Here is an 18,919-nt window from a genome sequence, read left to right on the forward strand (position 1 = left end):
CGCACGAAACTTTTTTTTTCCCCCGAAGTGGGGGTTTTTCGACGTCACCGGCGCAACACCTTTCTACCGTACACACCTAACAGATTCAAAGTTGAATGTAATACAGTCTGGCAGTTTAAGAGTCTGACAATTTCAAATCATAGAATGTGTCCCTCTGGTTCCACCGGCTGAGTCGCTGAGCGGCGGAGGTCGGGGAATCCCCCGCGCTGCCCCTCTCTAGGGTCTTTTAGTGTAGTCCGGGGCTTGACTTCCTAAGCTCTACCTTCTGCTTCCTCTCCACAGACATGGCCACCCCTAACCTCCAAGAGATTCATGATTTCCTGGTGTCGCTGGCCTTTCAGGCCGGGGATATCATTACGAATGCCCTTCCAGGCACTAGTGACACCGATTCGAAATTGAACAGTATGGAGTTTGGAAATTTCCGCGAGCAAAAACTGAAACTAATCTCTCCAGGTGCCGATCTCGTGACAGAGTATGATCGTGCGGTCGAAAACATGATCTCGACCTCCTTAAAGGAGAAATATCCCGATTATGTGTAGGTGATCACTGCAGCAACATGCCGAGCTCCTGCTCATCCTGTCTTGCCGAGTAGATTCCACGGCGAGGAGACTTACAATCCGGCTCATCCATTGACCGATGCCCCTACCTTTATCGTGGACCCGATCGATGGGACTGTCAACTTCGTTCACGGCTTCCCTTGCGCCTGTGTCTCGCTCGGTTTCGCCGTAGGGCGGATCCCGACTGTGGGCGTGGTCTACAACCCTTCTACTAAGAATCTCTATACTGCCATCAGAGGTCAAGGAGCTTTCTTGAACCGTACGACTCGTCTGCCGTTGAAAGGGAATAACGTGGAGCCCCTGGCAGGCTTGGCCAATGCCCTCATCGCCATTGAATGGGGATCAGATCGTAGCGGCCAGAATTGGGAGACCAAAATCCGGACTTTCGAAAAGTTGGGCCAATCAAAGGAGAAAGGCGGGGCAATGGTTCGTTCTATGCGGAGTTTGGGATCCGCAGCCCTTAATATTTGCGCCGTGGCAGAGGGCACGTTGGATCTCTACTGGGAGGGTGGATGCTGGGAGTGGGATGTCTGCGCCGGGTGGGTGATCCTAGCCGAGGCTGGAGGCATCATGGTTGATGGCAGCCCGGGGGGTTGGAAGACTCGTCTGGACGGGAGAAAGTATCTCGCAGTCCGTGGCGCTCCGGCGGGCCAGAAGGAGATCGTCGAAGAGTTCTGGAGCTACATCCAGGGCAAGTTGGAATATTAGATGGGACTTTAAGCGTCGGTCCTTGTTTTATAAATTCAATTGATTACAGGGTATGTTCAAAATATGTACAATCTTTACGGTGAGCTTTCCCGGATCTCAAGCCTGTCTCAGGCGTTCAGCCGTGGGGATCGACGGAAGCCGACCTCGTCCTCTTCGTCCAATCCGGACTCACGGTCATCATCCTCGTCCACCTGTCGATCAGTCCACCGTGCTGAATCCTGCCGAGAGACGCCCGTGTACTGGGACTGCTCAAGAGTGCTCGCAGTCTTGTGAGATTCGTTTTCGGCGGGGGAGGTGTCAGCTCGTTCATGCGGCTGAAACGCGTCAGGGTCATGAGAATGGACCGGCATGGTGCAATGGCTGCTTTCCACATCACGCTCACCAGCATCACTCTGGCCTTCAACTTCGTCACCTGAGCTAGTCGGTCCAACATTCGGGGACTTGGCACGATCGACACTCTGTTTCAACGCATCATCGACCTCGATGGTGGGAGAGTGGCCAAAGTGCGTATCAACAAGATGCTTCACCACGGGCCATCCATAAGCATTAGTAAACATGCGCCGCACAATGATGTTGTTGTGTGCATCGGGCTCGAGGCGGACGAGCACCTTACGCCAAGACAGATCACGATGATAGGCTCTGGCGATTTTCTCCTCGACTTTGAGCCCACTCCCATAGCCGTTGGCATTGGGCTCGGAGCCGGAAGAAAGTTGAGTTGCCGAAGCAGGGGCCGATTTGGAGCTCTTGCTTTGCAGCGAGCCGAACGCCAACGTTCGGCGCTTCACCGGCAATGGATGGGGAATATCTTCGGGATGATAGATACGATCATGGAAGATCGTCCGAGGACGAGCAGCCGGGTCCAAAATGAAATCCGTGGGGGGCAATGGTGGCATCAGCAAGTCTCCCGCCGATTCAAAAAACGTTGTCCTCGGAGGTGTATGGACGCCTTCCTCCTCGTACATAGAATTGCCTCGCACGATGGGAGCCGGTGATTCATTAGGGTCGAAAGATGCGACGGTCTGGCTGCGCCTATAGATTTTAGAACCCTTGCCAGGCGTGTGCTTAGTTTCTTTCGGGCGAAACAGTGAGAGAAAGGAATTGAGAGGACCAGAGTTCCTTTCGGATTCACTTTCTTTTGGTCCCGTGTCCACGGCGCTACTCCCACGCGAAGGCATGCGTGCCAGGAATTGACCGGGGCTTGGTGACGATGAATCATCGACCGCAACGGCTCCCTGAGAGGATTGTGTTTCTTCGGAGAGGCCCTGATGCCTGGTTTTCATTCCGTTATTGCCATCTCCCGACGCGGTTACTATTCGCGGGGATTTCGAGTTAGCCCCCGTCAATTCGGCCCAGCCCCATTCGGCCATGGTGCCAACAAGACCGTTGTCTCTTCTTGCCTTTTCAACCCGATCGAGGCCACGCCAGTCTAAGAAGAGGAGACACGAGGTTCGTAGTGGAACAATTCCATCGTTCACTACATTCGAGTATATGGTGCGGTGGTGGAATTTGTGAAGAACCTCATGTGCGGGACCACAGGGCAGGATTCGTAGAAGCGGCTTTGCGCCAGGGTCTGGCTGGCTTTGGGCCTTTGATGAGTCTCCTCGACCACCGATGAGAGCACTCCAACCGCTTCGCACCCTCGGCGCTGTCCAGCTAAGGCCGAGGTCTTGTCCAGTCCGTCCAACAAGGCCCAGGTCTAGAGCAAACCGCACATACATTGGGTTTTCATTGCTGAGGCCCAAAAAGGGAGATGCGAGAGCAATGAAATTCACCGGTCTGATTCGGTCAAAAAACTCGGGTGAGTGTTTCCGGATGTATGCGATAGCGTATGTTTGAATCAATCCACCGAGAGAATGTCCAATGAAGCTGATGCTGGTGATTTGATAGGCAATATTCTCCCCATTCAAAAAGTCATCTCCGTTCACTGATGAATGGGGTTTCAATGAGGGCTCAGCCTGGTCTTTGCGAGCACTAAAAGGGCGAGGAAATGACTTCGACTTGGACCCTTTGAGGGGGAAGTATGGCTGATCGGGATAGGTCATGAGCAAAACATATTTAGCCAGGCGCTTGCCAAGATATTGAATGCCCCGTTCGGTTCGTACGGCATTTCCTGAAAAGCCTCGGACAATTACCTGCTCGTCACCCTCGTCAGTATTATCCTGGTCACCTTTGGCGTGTTTCGCTTGTTCCCTGGACTTCTTGGCGGCGGCATCAATACTCTCTTTCAAATAAAGCATATCGGCGCCTAGGTTACTGTGCAATCCGTGAGTGATCACGACCAGATGAATTTTTTTTCTAGGAGCCTTGATGGCTTGTGTCTCGCTTGCACTCTCTGGTCCTCGATCTTCATTCACATTGATGTCCGAGTGATTTGTTTGCGGCGTATCATCCGCTGGGACCGGTGTACCCGATGGTAACGGCGGAGTGTTCCACAAGCTAGTCGTGTCGTCGACGCGTAAGGTAATAGATTTTGAATACACTCCATTCGTAGCAACAACTTGTTGGCCCTTGCTTTCTGGGAGCCAATGTTCATGAAATCTACCAGGGGGTCCAAGTTTTATCGAGGCGGCGCCAGACGAAAAAAGTCCACGGACTTTGCGTCGCGGCCAACAAGCAGCTCAAAGTGGACTGCAGCGCTATTTGAGAAGATCACCTGGGACACAATCTCGATGACCCAGGTCATGCTTCGGTCTCCATCTGGTCCGAGCTGCCCAACAGCAAGATTGTGGGAATCTCCGAAGCGCGTGGGCATTTTGATGACCGCATCCCAGCTGCCTCCAGCTTTGAGATACGGCTCAAACTGGGGGGCTCCTTCGGTGTCCTGCCGGTCATACTTGCTGTTGGGGTCAAATTTTGAGGGGTAACAGGCTGTATAGAGAGTATATGGGCCATGGAGGTATGCAGCTCGAAGAGGGATCGCAGATGAGTTCTTCACTCTCACATGGAGTTCGGACGGAATGGGCAGGATAGGATCGGCAGCTGGCGTGTATGTCAAGGTGAATCTATTAACTCGGATCTATAAGTCTTTGCTCGATGAGACATATATGTGTGCAATCCGGAAGAGCCCGGAAGCTGAAGCATTGAGAGCATGGGGTTCTGGGGGTTCTGGGTGTTCTAGGGGTTCTGGGACTGACCGTGCTACCTCCCCTACGCGAACACTGCCGACTTGATGAATGAATAACATATCCGCAGCTTGTCCTGTATCCACGGGGCTCTGATGCCACCCGGCGAGTGTGTAGAAGCGGGACGCGCCCTCAGCGCGGGAACTGGCGTGGTCTGGGGTCTGCGAAGCGATATACGTTCGAGGCGTGATCAGCATCGAATTTGACGTGCAGTTCCATGGTCCAACAAGGCCAGGTATAAAGCAAGTCTAGGACCTGGCACGTCCCATTTGGGTGTGTAGTGGAAAATGATCAAATGTTGGAGTTGGTAGGGAACGACCTTATCGGCCTTCCCTCGGAAGGTGAACAAGGGCGGTCATCCCGGAGATACGAACCGACGATCCTCATGCTTTAATAATGGATTTGCTTCTGGTTATTTTAATGAATGCGTGCTCGGTTCATCGGTATTTAGAACTAGGGGCTTTTTTTATTTTATCTATGATCCCGCGGGAAATACATTGCGTTGGTTTTAAACATACAACTTTCAGAGTCGCCTGATTTATATATAATCAGGTAAGAATCAAATGGGATACTCGAGTAGGATGATCATACCAAGATGGCTCAATTTGTAAAAAGGCTTATGAAATAGGACTTGCGTGAGACCAAAACCATCATGGCTTGATCACATTCAGCAGCTGACGAGGCTCTTTGTGAAGCTCCATCCAACCTCCTTTTTCGACTGCTACAATCTTGCCATCGATACAAATCCGCCTCCATCTTTCTTGGTCCTCAAAGAAATCGATGCGTACGCGCTCCACCTCGACATATGTCACAGTCTCTTCGCGCACGTGCTGACCTTCCTGATAAGCCAAGGTCATGAGGCGCATCGCCTCTTCGGCGGGTAGAGGACCGAAGCGTAGGAGCCTCATTTGTCCACCCAGGGGTTCCGACTCGGGCGAAATCATAAATTCCTTCTCCAATCTGGGAACAAGAGTTGCAAGCACATACATGTGCTCGTTGTCCTCCATTGGCTTTTCGTAGAGATCGTCGGTCTGACTGTCCTTTGTGGTCAAGGTGAGCTTGCCCTGAAACCGGTGAGAATTTGTGCCATCTGATGGATAGAGGAGCTCCTTGGCCGCCATCTTGAACCTCTCGGATCCGAACTTGCGGTAGTCAACAGTGTCACTATCTGCGACCAGTGCCGCATGTAATCCCCAGCTCGCAACCACTGCACCGTACATCGTTCGGTGAGGAGCGTCAGAGTCGGCATCTATCGGAGAACGATTGCGCCCCTCGTCAACAACGAGCTGGCTTCCAGGAGAGAGCTTGGCAGCAAAAACGGGCATGGGAACGGATTTTCCCCAAAGAAGCCCAGTGAGGCTAGAAGCCGGGCCCGCTCGTAGTCCAATCGAGCTTGCCATCGCGTTCCCTGTCCCACAGGGGACCAAGGCAATATGCGGTGAAACATGCATCTTGCGATGAGTTCTGTAGAAGACATCGACGATGTCGATGAGGCCCCCATCTCCGGACAGAAGAATGATAGTTTGAGGAATCCCCGCACAGGCTCGCTCCAGGAATTGTGATTGGGATAGTTCAAGGATTGTCTGGGCTGACTGGGTTTCATGGACCTGGTGCGAAATGGCGAGATAGGTCAGGAATGGTTGCACAGCATGTTGATAAACTGTCTTTGCTATTCCTGTCCCAGATTGCGTTGATATCACAACTTGCACGGGCTCTCCTTGTTGAAGATAGCTTGGAATCTCCGTTAGAAACGGGGACAACCCCTCCACCAAAGTATGTATGCATAGTTTTGCTAGGCGAGGACAGATATCATCGCCATGACCTTGACCTTTGTCCAGAAAGAGCACCAGGTATTCCGATCGATGTCCCGGCCGGGGTAGCACACCCACAATATCAGTCAAATCAACATGCCCCTCACCCCCTGCGCGCTGCGAATACTTTAGCACATTTCCCACTACGGCGGCACTGCACGCAGCATTCTGATCGGGCTCTGCTGGCGTCATTTGGGGATTACTGGTGGAGAAAATGGTGGACTTTCACTGCAGGTGACAGCCTGATGTTGTTTCAGTTGATAAGCATTTGGCGGGGTAAGGTCTGTTCATTGACGTCGCATCTGTCGGTGACTACGTGACGAGTCAACCTCTTATGCTCTCAAATACGGTCTAGGATAATCAAACATATATTATCTCTTAGATCTACTGAGCCAGAATGAAACATGCTTTAATAGAAAGAAAGTTATATACATAAGAGTATACAGTACAATACACAATACACAATACACAATACACATGAGCATCCCCTGCCCTCTAACACACCTGCATCGACTGGGGCTTCTGATTTCGTGTTAGAGACCATGACTGCAGCCAAGATGGCTAGACAAGCTCCTGCTCTTCTGGCCGAGTAGAAACATGCTTGTCACTTAAGTTGACGGCAATGAATGATTTCGGAAGTTTGACCCTTCAGTCGATAGTTAGCTTAATGCAAAAGAAAGATCAACTCTATATGATGCTTACGTGTCAAACTTTGCCTTCAGCGTTTCGATCACTTCCTTCCAGTCTTGATGGGCAGTCAAGCTGCGCCGAGGAGCGCAACCGATGGCGTGCCGCGAATCAAGTTGCACGTCAAGCGGGTCGAAAGCGTGACAGCCCGGGCTGATGGAAATTCGGATCGAGTAAGAATTAACTTCCGATTCTGCATCTCGTGCTTCGTAGAGCTCAAAGCAGATCTGGGAGAGATAGTCAAGCTCTGGAATGGCGCTGCGAGCAATCTTTGTTTGGATCCCACCCTCCAAAATACAATTCAAAAGTGTGTAGATGTGAGACTCTTTCGTGAAGTAAAAGAAAGACTTCGCATCTGTAGATGCCTGAACTTCTTCCAGGTCACGAACGATTTCTTGAAGTAGAGGAAGCGACGTGAGAAGACCGATTTCAAGCTTCTCGCTGTCGGTAATGCCGTATTCCTGAGGTGTCACGTAGTCGAACAGAACCTTGGCCAACTTGTACAGTTCTCGGAGCTTAGAGAGTCGTTCGTCCATCTTGCATTTGCTCGAGGTAGAGCCCGGGAAGAGCTTGAAGTAATGGTCATATGAATCATCCAACGCTCGAAGTTGTGGTAGTGACTCAATTGCTTGAAGGCGCTTCTTCCATCCAAACCGATGTGCAAATATCGGATTTTCCGTACGCTCCTCGATCTTTTCGTTTGCAGGGTCAAGGCCGGTCTTGGTGCTTTCCGTGGTTGAATCGGAACTCGGGGAGCTCTTGCCCTTGACACTGCACTTATCGTCTTCATCGCGGTCACTGTCAGGTGGCATGAAGATCCATTCCAGGAATTGTCGGTTGTGGAGTGCATCAAATTTCATACTGTCATAGAGTTCAGACAGTTTGCTGGGATCCACCTTTTCGGTGTCGCAAAACTCTGCGAAAAGCTTCTCCCATCTCTCTTTGAAGAGACGCGGGTCTTCCCCTGCACACCAACGTCCCTGGATAGTGGAAACATTGTAAAGGTCTGGCTGCGGGTCTGGCTGGCTGGGCAGACCGATGTCCTCGGGACCCTTGGAGGTTGGTAAGGGCTGTGAGTCCATCAAGTCCAATTTCTCAAAGTTGTGGCGCATTACACTTCGATGGAACTTCATTAATGCCACCACTGTAGCGAGGACAACCGAGGGCTCCGGAATATTTCCATCTTTAGGCCAAGCAAATTGTGAGGGTGCGGACCCTTCTCGCAAAAGCAGCTTCAACTTCTTCTTGACCTTGTCCATAACATCTTTCGCAGCATTAGAGTCATCTAGTAGATCCTTTCGGACCTGGATGAGGTCCTCGGGTACCTCTTTCTCGTCGAGGAACGAACATGCCCAGATTTGAGCTAGAAAATCACTTGTGAGTAAGATATTTGGGAGATCCATTTTGTCTAAGGGGACTTTCACGTACCACTGGTGCTCACTCTCCGTTCAGAACTTGTGAAAAGACGAACGTTGTTTAGAGCCTCCTTGTTCATCAACTTGAGGTCATCACGCATGTTCAATCCAAGATCCTGTGATTGGTAACGTGCTGCATGCGTTGGTTCTCCTCCCCACTTGATGACAAGTTGAAGTTTGTCTAGAATCAGATCATTCTCCACAGCCGAGAATCGAGAGAAAGTGGCACCGGAAATTGAGTCACTTCGGGTTTGGGGCCTGCCAAATGGGTCGTTATCAGGCGTAGGCTCGCTGACCACGGGCGAAAGAGGCTCCTCGGAGGCTATCTCGCCCGGCGGTGCCGTCGGTGTAGCAGGTGAAACTTGTTCTCGCATCTCTTCCGGCCTCCGCTTCCGAAACATGGGCTTAATCTGTACCTTTGTTCCAGGCCAGCCGCCCTTCTTTTCAAGAGACGTACTAAGCAATTTTAGCTTCTCCATATCTTCCAAGCCCCGTTCCATTGCCAACTTCACTGCATTGGAGACACTTGACAAAGCAGCCTCTCCTTTGATTACCACCTCCTCCTGGTGACCCTTCAGGAGATCCACAAACGGTTGGCTGTGGAATGTAAACTTGAACTTTTGCTTCGGAGTGCGATCCGCATGTCGAATGACTGCCACCATTCCTTTCAATTTCCACGAATGCTTCGAAGCAGGAAGTGGTGGAGGAGCTCCATCGTTGGGATGGTGCAGTGACAAGGCCGGAGATTTTGTGTTAGAAGGACTATATCCCCGGGGTTCGGAAAGTCCGTCACGCGAGTTCAATTTGCTGAGAGTCGCTCCGAGATCAGTACTCTCAATCCCCGAGGATGATGCCAGCGAGGGAGCAACGGTCGATCCATCCGAAGGAGCTGGATCGTGGGATTTATGAAGTCGGGAGGTGCTTGGAGACTTCAAAAGCGTTTTCAACGCTTGTCGGTGAGAGCCAGCCGTGCTTCTTCGGGATGGACCCATATCCGGAGAAGGTGGTTCAGAACGCTCTATCGATCCCTCGCACTTTCGCCTCTCGACGAAGAAAGTGTCTCCGAGGATATTGGCGCACTTGTCGTAATAGTCATTGTTGTCCTTGACGAAGCTCCAGCCGTTGACATCGATGACGTAGCTTTTATCTCCAACGCGAAGCATATCAAATCCGCAGATCCTCTGCCCAAAACCGTTCGAGATTTTGGAGGCGATCGCTGCCTCTTCCTGGCTTAGTTTGGTAATGTACCGCAGCTCCTTTCCGTGAGTGTTACGTCGGACAAGCCCGTCAACCACGGGGGACTTGCGTGTCTCGGCATGGCAGAAATCGGGCCCGACTGTGTATGCTTTCACGTCCTCGGCATTGTCCACGCGCAGGAATTGTTCGTATAGATAGCTCGTTCCTGACTCAGTGAGAGACCGTGGCACGGAAAGGGTAGGGTCGTATTCTGAGCTTTTGTTCCCGACTTTACGGAACAGTTTGCGTCCTCCGCCGCCGTATTGTTGATCATTGGGGAAGTAAATGTGGATATTGTGATCCTCACCGTTAACTGGCTTTTCCACAAAGGGCTTCCGGAGGACCTTGCCGTCCACCACCAGAGCTTCCCCGTCTTCCGACATGGATACTTGCTGGGTCTTCGGGGCGCCACCGCCGGTGCCATCCTCCGGGCCCTCCAATTTCACTCCTGTGAGTCTGTATATATGTTGAGCGAGCTCCGATGATTCCAGAACCGGCCCGCCATCGCGGTTTACCTCCATTCTCTTGGGAGTAGGAACTCCCATTTGGTCCAAAATTTTGAGACACAGACGGCGATCCCACAGCACTTTCTGCATCGGAAGATCGTTGACACAGAATGGCTTCCGCAATTTGGCATACGCGATCGCTTTGTCCAGAGGGAATCCATCCGAGAAGAACGCAATCAGGAAATCACAGACGGGCCAGTTCTCCACGGCCTCATCGAGGATGACCTTGTCGCCAAAGACAATGACCTCAAAGTCGCCCTTAGACTGAAGTCTAGTCAGAATATTTTGGCTTGGCTTGCTACGTGCTTTGACATCCAAGGCACACACACCGATCCTCCAGGGTCTCGGGGTATTGGTCTCCATCTCGCTGATAGAGCTGGCGGCGGTGCTAGCAGCGGTGCTGCCGCTGAATCTGCGGGCCGGCCGGCTGGACGAGCGTGTAGACTGCCCGAAGCGAGGCGACGAGCTTTTATCTGTCTCTGTCTTACCCGGCTTCACGGGGCTGTATTGGCCATGGTGCTTGGTCGATATCGTGGACTCCGTCGGGGGAAAATCCTTCGGCTCGGGTTCCATACTCAGCGGGCCCGTATAATCAAGGGTGGCTTTTGAGGAGCCGATATCCACAGATGGGCCGCTACTCTGGCCATTGTCGGTATCCATGTTACGGAGAAGGGACAATTTCAAAGACGAGAGATGCGGTAGGATGGAGGGGTGAGGTGGGGGTGGAAGGCGAGTGCGATTCTGGGGCTAATCAGTTACCCTGTCACAGTAGAATGGGTGAAAGCATGCTCCGACCACGGATGGGCTTCACAAAGATGGGTATGAGAAAAATCCAGAGTTTTGCCTGGAGGCGGAGAAGATTGACAGTGACGGAGACTGAGAACTGTTTGCGGCACAAAATCACCCGAGCTTCACCTCTTCGACTACGCTGAATTCCAGACTACTATCAACTCATCATACTTTTACGAGGTAGTTAACTCTAGTTTCAGAATCCGCTCTGTATCTCTCGCCCTCTTTTAGCCTGCTCTTCTCTGTTCGGCTCCGCCTGCTGTAGCCCCCGCCCCTTCCAATTGCATCAACGAGCTTCTTAGACTGAGCCGATGGCGGGGACGATATTCATATTCCAATGCCATCGTACTTCGGGTTCTCGCAATTGAACTGTTTAGTTATTTCAATGTTTAACTTGCGGACGCTTGGATTCGGTGCTCATAGGCCATAAGGCGGGACGGAAGGCGGTCAGAGCTTTCTTGCGGAGAAAGAAAAAAAAATCACCACGCTATTCAAGTAACCATCGGCCTGCGGATGTCGAGTAGTTCGCAATTCGGCTTATTCTTTCTGTACTTTTGTTACTTGAAAGGCCTGTTATATCTTCTTCCCGTTTGATATTGTGATTTTCCCTAAGTCTCGTTGTTCCGTTGTTATACGCGCGGCCGTTACAGCATTGCATCTTGCACGCAACAATATGCCGGCATTGGCCAATGATACATTCGGCTTGCCTCTAGCAAAGAGGCAAAAGAGAGTGTTTGATGAAAAAGCCCCGGAGGAAAGCCGAAATGGCTCCAAAGTCTTCGCTCCTTTTAGGGTACGTTAAGAACGAAATATTATAACTCAATCCTTTCTGCTGACTCGCTGCGTGTGAAGACGTTAGGACTCGTGTCACCGACCCCCGTTCCCTTTACTAGCGTGCGCCTGGGCAAGTCGACATTCCAAATTACAACTTCCGTGGGCCATTCGCTCCAGACGTATGACTTGCGCCGAGGCCTGAACCTGGTCTTCTTGAGTCGACCACAAACACCCGAGATTATTACCGCCACCTGTGCCTGGCAGGACAAGGTCTTCGCTGCCTGGGGCCATCTTCGCCCTCGATCCTCTGGAGGAGTCTGGGTATTCAAACGCGGCAAGCGCGTCGCGAGTCTGGACAGTCCCGCGCTCGATGGGCCGATTGAGCGGTTGGTGGTGTTTGGCTCGTGGGTGATCGGCTGCTGGGCAGGTGGGCTAGAGATCTGGAAGACTGGTAGCTACGAACACTATGCCAGTCTGCGACCCCGGTCCACCCCCGGTTCGTTAGGGGAGCAGGTCTATGTGGGAATCATGTGCACTATGCCCACATATCTCAACAAGGTTTTCGTGGGGCGTAGTGATGGCGCGGTCGATATTTGGAACCTTCGCAGCGGCAAGCTTCTGTACACCATGCCCCCTCCATCGTCAGACGCCGGGCCGGTGACTGCTATGCATCCCACTCCGGCCTTGTCTCTTCTAGCCGTTGCCCACAAGACCGGTTCTTTGTCGATCCATAACGTCGATTCTGCTCAGTTGGTTTTGTCTTTAAGAAATGCCTCGACTCAGGCTCTTCCGGTGACCTCGATTACCTTCCGCGGCGATGGTCTTGGTGCTGGTCACGATGGCCGGAAGGCAGGCGTGATGGCCACTATCTCCAGTGGGAGCGGTGATATCACTATGTGGGACCTGAACGACGGCGGTCGTGTGGCAGGTATTCTCCGCGGTGCTCATAGAGTCTCAAACAACGAGACTGGTATGGGTGTGAATCGCGTAGAATTTTTGGACGGACAGCCAGTTCTGGTATCATCGGGTGGTGACAATGCCCTGAAAACTTGGATTTTCGATGAGACGCCGTTCTCCCCAACTCCCAGGCCGCTTCATTCCCGGGGTGGTCACTCTGCTGCTGTCAGTGCTCTCGATTTCGTGCCTGTGTCCTCGGATGGCTCCGAATCCGGCGGGAAATGGCTTCTAAGTGCCAGCAAAGACTGCAGCTTTTGGGGTCTTAGCTTGCGCAAAGACAGTCAGCACGCAGAAATTTCCCAGGGTAATCTGGAACGCAAGGCAAAGAAAATGGGGCCTTCCGGACATTCAAACTCCACTGTCATTGAGACACTCAAGGCACCTGAAATCACTTCCCTCGCCTGCTCTCTGAACCGTGATGGGGGTATGGGCGTGACAACCTCTGGCCCGATCTGGTCGAACCCCAAAGCTGCTAATGCCGACACCTCTAACGCAACGGGCTGGGAAAGTGTTGTTACTGGCCACCGAGGTGACAAATATGCGCGGACATGGTTCTGGGGCAAGAAGAAGGCGGGACGCTGGGCTTTTGCAACCAGTGATGGGACTGAAGTCAAGGTACGTAGCGCTTTGACCTTGCGGGGAGAATACATGATAATGCTAACTTATACTTCAGAGTGTGGCTATGTCTCCGTGTGGAACTTTTGCGGTTGTAGGTTCGGCGGGCGGCTCCATCGATATGTTTAATATGCAGTCCGGCCTGCACCGCCAAAGTTTTCCGTCTCGCTCGCCCCGGTCTCGTGATGCGAAATTGCGCGCCAACGACGATTTCACTGTTGGTTCTAGCCATACCAAGGCAGTCACTGGGTTGATGATTGACAATCTCAACCGAATGGTGATTAGCTGTGGTCTGGATGGAAAAGTTAAGGTACATATCTCTGTTTTCTCTCCGTTAGTCTGACAGGCCTGACTCGACTTCTCTCTGTAGTTCTGGGACTTGCTCTCGGGTTCGCTGATAGACGAACTGGATTGGCATCCAATGGCAGCTATTACGGGGCTTCGTTACAGCAAGACCAGCGAGTTGGTTGCATTCAGCTGTGACGATCTCTCGATCCGTGTGATCGATCTTGAGACCCGAAAACTTGTCCGTGAGTTCTGGGGATGCGTGGGCCAAGTAAATGATTTCATTTTCTCCAATGATGGACGGTGGATTATCGCGGCCTCGATGGACTCGGTGTTGCGCGTTTGGGACCTGCCCACCGGTCATCTCATCGACATTTTCCGCGTTTCCAGCACCTGTGTCTCCCTTGCCATGTCGTCCACCGGCGACTTCTTGGCCACCGCTCACGCAGGTAGCATCGGAATTAGCCTTTGGAGCAACCGTAGTCTTTTCATGCCGGTTTCCACTAAGAACATGGACGAGGACGCTATTGAGGATGTCGGCGTGCCAACCTCGTCTGGTGAGAGTGGTGCAGGCCTCGTTGAGGCAGCTTTCCTTGATGTGCCCGACCAGGATGATTCTGAAGGGCCGGTGCTGGCAACTGACCAGCTTCGACAAGATATGGTGACACTCAGCTTGGTTCCCAAGAGTAGGTGGCAGGCACTACTCCACCTGGACTCTATCAGGGTATGTATATGATTTTTTCTTCTTTCCCACCAAGACTGTTGATGGTCTCACTAACATCATTGCAGGAACGCAATAGGCCTAAGGAAGCTCCGAAGGCCCCTGAGAAGGCACCATTCTTCCTCCCCTCGCTGCTCGGTACCAACGATGCCCAGTCTGCGAGCGCAACCACTACTGAAGCGGCCGAGCTGGGTTCGCTTACGCAGGGTATGGAAGCAGAACGTTCGCGGGTTTCCAAATTGCAGGCCGGGGGCCTAAGCTCCTCGGAGTCTCCTATTACTCGACTGTTGCAGTCTGGTCATCGTTTGGGCAACTACGATCCCTTGATCGAGCATCTCAAATCCCTACCTCCAGCTCGCGCGGACTTGGAGATTCGCTCTTTGGATCCACGAGTGCGCAGTGGTTTCTCTGAACTGTCCGGATTTGTCAACGCTCTGACGATGCGCTTGAAGTTGCGAAGAGACTTCGAGCTGGTCAACGCGTGGATGGCAGTCTTTCTGAAGATCCATGCTGATACCGTCGGACTATGTTCTCGTCGGGATGGGCCTGAATATCGTGTTCTGCAAGAGGCCCTGGCCTCTTGGGCTCACGAGCAAGAGCAAGAAGGGAAACGCCTGGCCGGGCTGGTGGGGTACTGCCGTGGAGTCGTGGGATTCCTGAGATCCGCACGCTAATTCACGCGCTGTGGTGGTTTCCTGTTTCTTGTACATCTATACCGCATGTAGTTTCACACCCAAAAAAATGACATTTGATCAATTTTCTTTATTTGCTTTATGCGAAATCTTTATTATTTGCCTGTGATATTCAACACATTCCAAGATATCTCAAGGATATTTGCCGAGTGTGAATATTCCAATGGTTCCTATCTGTGGACACGGGCCTGACTAAGACGGTTAAAACGCAGGAAAAATTCTTCACTTTTACAACTCCGAAGGGTTCAGGTTAGGCGATGGGGATCTCGTATTTGACGAAACACCTTTTACCCTATGCCGAGACCGTTTCACTAAGGAAGGCATCCGACCAGGACCCTCCATGCGTGCAGTCAGTGGTGATTGACGGACCGAGTTTGGTATATCATGTCTACTACCGCCTACTAGCATGGACAAACCCAACCTACGACGTTCTGGACATCCAACCTACCTGCGATGAGGTCAGTCGCGGTGTCGTAAGTTGCCTTCTGCAACTGATTGATCTGGGTGTTGAAATGTGAATAACCGTGCTCGTCCCGAAAATGCCGAAATGATAATTAACCACAATTGGCAGACATAATATATGTTTCGATGGTGCTTTGCCCATATCCAAGCGGGAGACTCGACTTGTTCGGATTGAAAAGTCCAGGCACCGACTGCAATTAGCCCGACTCCGAAACGCGGTTCCAAATAATGAGTATCAATATCGCACAGAGACCTCATTCCGGTGTGCTCAGCTTTGGCAGACCCGAAATCTTCCCGCTCGATGGAGGAACCTTCCTGAGAACCCATTTATGGTGTCCGCGGTTTTTGAGGACTTGCGGTCCCGCTGGACCAAACAGCTCATTCTAATGACTTTTCAGCGGTCCGAGATTCCTCTAGCGGAAGCTGAATTTCCATGGGCCGGTATCACAGTAATGGTCCCTGGGGAAGCCGATATCGAATGTGCTCGGATCGCCAAACTCACAGGCTCGGCTGTACTTACGAACGACTCGGATCTGTTGGTTCATGATCTAGGTCCGCATGGCGCAGTCGTACTTCTCAATTCGGTGCATATGCTTCAAGATGCACCAGGTCTGATAGAGCCAGAGATCCGGGGCCTGCGGCTACATCCTACTGAACTCGCCAATCGGCTCGGGTTCGTCAATGTTCCGAGATTTGCCTACGAGCTAACACAAGATCCTCACCAGAGCTTTGTGGAGCTTGTGCGACGGTCCAAGGACAACTCCGGAACGGTTGAACGGTCTTCTGGCTACATAGAATTCATTCGTGAATACCAACCCGATGAGCCAACAGTGGCTAATAACATGCGAAGTGTCCAGACGTGTGATCCCAGGGTGTCTGAGCTATTCTGGCAGTATGAGCAGCCGGATATTTATCGTTGTGCCGAACAGCCTCATATGTATCTTGGAATCCTCCATGAAGACCACTCCAGGCGATGTGCCTGGGAACAAGGTCGCTTCTACAGGGCTATTGGCTATTCCCTCTTCAACCTGTCTCGCTCGGCTCCTCCTAAAATTTCATGTGTTCATGAATTCGTTCGTAGAGGAGGTAGAATCGTTGCTGAGCAGGTCAGTCTCGGCAGCACAAACATGACAGCCTCTGACTTGAATATTCTTCAAGAGCGTCTGGATCTTGCACGAACAATATTTGGGCATCATACGCAGTCTGTATTCTGGGTTTTGTTTGCCTTGTTCGAGATACACTGCGATCCTTCCAATACGACTGCGACACCCAACGCTGTACATCTCGAGCGATTCCTCAGCAAAGGATTCATGGGCAAACGAACTGAATGGGCTGACATCCATTTAATGGCCCAGATACAGGCTGTACTGTATTCCCTGCGGATTTTGAAGCAGCTGGTTGAAATCACCGCGGAGAAGATCTCCTTCCAGCACCACGGTATTCTGGCAGATTTACCTCCACTACATCTTCTCATGATGTCGCGGTACGAGATTGTCAAATGCTTCTCCGTAAACCAACTGGCCCGCAACTCGGTCGGTCAGTTATTCGAGACGTATGACTGAGACAGCGGACAAACCAACCGTCCCCGAATGTAACGATCCCGTACGTTTAGTGTGGGGACTACCCGACGCTCAACTATGGGATTTACAATTCCTCTAAATTGAGCAAGTTCTTTATGCCTACCGAATCAATCTTGTGAAGGGCGGGTGACGATTTGTTGGATGATCTGGGCACAGCCTAAGTTGAGAACCCAGACAGGCCCAACCGTTGAGGGTCGCCGTTGATTCGTGAAAATAGGGCATATTTGTCTATGTACATAATCCGCTCCTGGCGGACACCAGGTTGGAGCGCAAATCTGACAGCCCATAATTTTGAGAATGGTGGATTCGCAAATTTGACCGAGTGCCCTCATTATTTTCCGTGGTCGAATTTGAATCACGTCCCCAGGTACCAGGCTTGTTACTGGGGTGAGCCTTTCAGTCCATTCGGTTCAAGTTATAGACTATTTCAGGGGTAGAAATGACAACCGGGCATATTGTTCAAAGCGGCGCCCGCGCTGACCGTGAACAAACTCGCGAGTCGGGAAAGTCCCGACCTGGTGAATAATATACCGATCCACCTATCCGATGGCGTCGATTCAAGACAAGTGACTACCCGGACAAACACAACCGGTTTAAAGCCGAGCGTGACAGGAAAGGAAACCCCTCACTTTTCAGGGGCGTCTGGAAGTCGCTCAATAACGTATTTTCCACGGGCGACGCTCATAATCGGTGCTCCAGGAATCTTGCTGTTTGGGCGTGAGAATTATGGTTATAGGTTGCCAGGGGAGTTGACGTACCGAATGCGTCTCTTCAGATCACGATCGTTAGTCGCCACAATGTACACACGATGCTTGATCACTCGATCCACTAGGCAGTCATCTGCATATGTGCCCTTGTGATCACACCTGATTCTTTCGAAGCGGGGGTCTTTGGCGACACGCAATGCAAGTCGATATTTTTGGCCCAGTTTCTCTAACTCAGCAAGCACGCAGTCCGTGATGACAGGGATACACTTGGCGTATAGGCAGTCCATCATGGTAGGAATGACCTCGAGCTTGTGTTGAATGGTGTGGGAAATGAAGTTGGTATCGACAAGCACGGAGTATGGGGGGGCCAGAGCCGTGTTGTATTGGAAGAAAAGCGACGATGGAGCCTGCGGTCTGTTGGAACTTCAGTAAGCTTGCCATGACGCTAAAAGGGAGTACAGGATTCGAACGCTTCTTTTACAACATCATCCTTCCCGGTCTTGCCCTTCTTGTCCGTTTTTTCACTCTCTTTCCTGCATCTGCAAGTCAGCAATGATCAGAGGAGTGAGAGGATGCTAGGACACACAGGCGATTATCACGAAGAGAGATCGCTCTCTTTGCCTGCGCAAACTTGCGAGATTTCTTTTGAACACCCATACTGGCGTGGAGAATTGCAGGTGGAAGGTGGAACGCAGATGAGCGGCTCTAAAAATCTTTTTGGCTATCAACCTTGAGAGCCTGAGGCGGTCAGTCTTTATCGGTCGATGACTAATATACGGCCTGAGGCCTGCCGGGACTGGCCGCTTCCCCGAGGATCGTTGCAGGTTCACCGCTCGCAAGTTACAGCCTACAGCCGGACCAGGAATATAATACAAATGGTTCCAAATAGGCGGCGTGACTGATCACGCTCGAGGTGTTCTAAGCCACTTATAGGGATATCTAGGAAAGAAAAGGTATAGAAAGAGCTCTAGAAAGGTGTCCAGAAAGATGTCGAGAAAGAGCTGGAATCAAGTGTAGCTGCTGCCGCTTTACATTATTCCCTCGAGAACATTTGAGAGATCTGGAAACTCACTGCATGGCCACGTGACATGGATCACTAAAAGACTCTGCCTTCCTTCTCTACGGAAAATCGTAAAAGCTTGCTAAAGATCTATCGACAAGACAACCGATCAGGCTACAGGATATTATACTTGTGCTCTTCGTTCTGACCTGATGAGGGATAAATTGAGTGCGTTTAAAATCATGTAATTCTCGGGCGCTCGGTGTGAGAAAAATGCCGCTCATGTAAGGAGAAA

At 51.5% G+C, this 18,919-nt stretch overlaps 7 protein-coding genes across 7 annotated transcripts; 3 read left to right on the top strand and 4 right to left on the bottom strand.

Annotated features, from left to right (window-relative positions):
• Nucleotides 1-284: 284 nt before the first annotated feature.
• Nucleotides 285-1,265, top strand: N7443_007445 (inositol monophosphatase family protein; the record flags this gene model as incomplete). Its single annotated transcript, XM_056887501.1, has 2 exons — nt 285-535; nt 593-1,265. 2 exons carry the CDS (start codon nt 285-287, stop codon nt 1,263-1,265), a joined length of 924 nt encoding a protein of 307 aa, XP_056739192.1.
• A 107-nt stretch (nt 1,266-1,372) lies between these two features.
• Nucleotides 1,373-4,584, bottom strand: N7443_007446 (lipase ROG1 family protein; the record flags this gene model as incomplete). The annotated part of the gene is made up of 3 exons (XM_056887502.1): nt 1,373-3,803; nt 3,860-4,267; nt 4,400-4,584. 3 exons carry the CDS (start codon nt 4,582-4,584, stop codon nt 1,373-1,375), a joined length of 3,024 nt encoding a protein of 1,007 aa, XP_056739193.1.
• Nucleotides 4,585-5,037: 453 nt separating this feature from the next.
• Nucleotides 5,038-6,390, bottom strand: N7443_007447 (altered inheritance of mitochondria protein 6; the record flags this gene model as incomplete). Its single annotated transcript, XM_056887503.1, has 1 exon — nt 5,038-6,390. The coding sequence occupies one exon, from the start codon at nt 6,388-6,390 to the stop codon at nt 5,038-5,040; it is 1,353 nt and encodes a 450-aa protein (XP_056739194.1).
• A 369-nt stretch (nt 6,391-6,759) lies between these two features.
• Nucleotides 6,760-10,702, bottom strand: N7443_007448 (inositol polyphosphate kinase VIP1; the record flags this gene model as incomplete). The annotated part of the gene is made up of 3 exons (XM_056887504.1): nt 6,760-6,844; nt 6,901-8,248; nt 8,314-10,702. 3 exons carry the CDS (start codon nt 10,700-10,702, stop codon nt 6,760-6,762), a joined length of 3,822 nt encoding a protein of 1,273 aa, XP_056739195.1.
• An 802-nt stretch (nt 10,703-11,504) lies between these two features.
• On the top strand, nt 11,505-14,857 carry N7443_007449 (rRNA-processing protein UTP21; the record flags this gene model as incomplete). Its single annotated transcript, XM_056887505.1, has 5 exons — nt 11,505-11,624; nt 11,684-13,177; nt 13,236-13,487; nt 13,548-14,186; nt 14,252-14,857. 5 exons carry the CDS (start codon nt 11,505-11,507, stop codon nt 14,855-14,857), a joined length of 3,111 nt encoding a protein of 1,036 aa, XP_056739196.1.
• Nucleotides 14,858-15,723: 866 nt separating this feature from the next.
• On the top strand, nt 15,724-16,899 carry N7443_007450 (3-oxoacid CoA-transferase subunit B; the record flags this gene model as incomplete). The annotated part of the gene is made up of 1 exon (XM_056887506.1): nt 15,724-16,899. One exon carries the CDS (start codon nt 15,724-15,726, stop codon nt 16,897-16,899), a length of 1,176 nt encoding a protein of 391 aa, XP_056739197.1.
• A 643-nt stretch (nt 16,900-17,542) lies between these two features.
• On the bottom strand, nt 17,543-18,281 carry N7443_007451 (rRNA-processing FCF1 family protein; the record flags this gene model as incomplete). The annotated part of the gene is made up of 4 exons (XM_056887507.1): nt 17,543-17,624; nt 17,676-18,038; nt 18,095-18,157; nt 18,211-18,281. The coding sequence occupies 4 exons, from the start codon at nt 18,279-18,281 to the stop codon at nt 17,543-17,545; spliced, it is 579 nt and encodes a 192-aa protein (XP_056739198.1).
• Nucleotides 18,282-18,919: the final 638 nt, after the last annotated feature.

This window comes from Penicillium atrosanguineum (assembly GCF_028827265.1).
Source record: "Penicillium atrosanguineum strain IBT 20685 chromosome Unknown utg000006l_segment0_segment0, whole genome shotgun sequence".
In the NCBI taxonomy this organism is placed as follows: domain Eukaryota; kingdom Fungi; phylum Ascomycota; class Eurotiomycetes; order Eurotiales; family Aspergillaceae; genus Penicillium; species Penicillium atrosanguineum.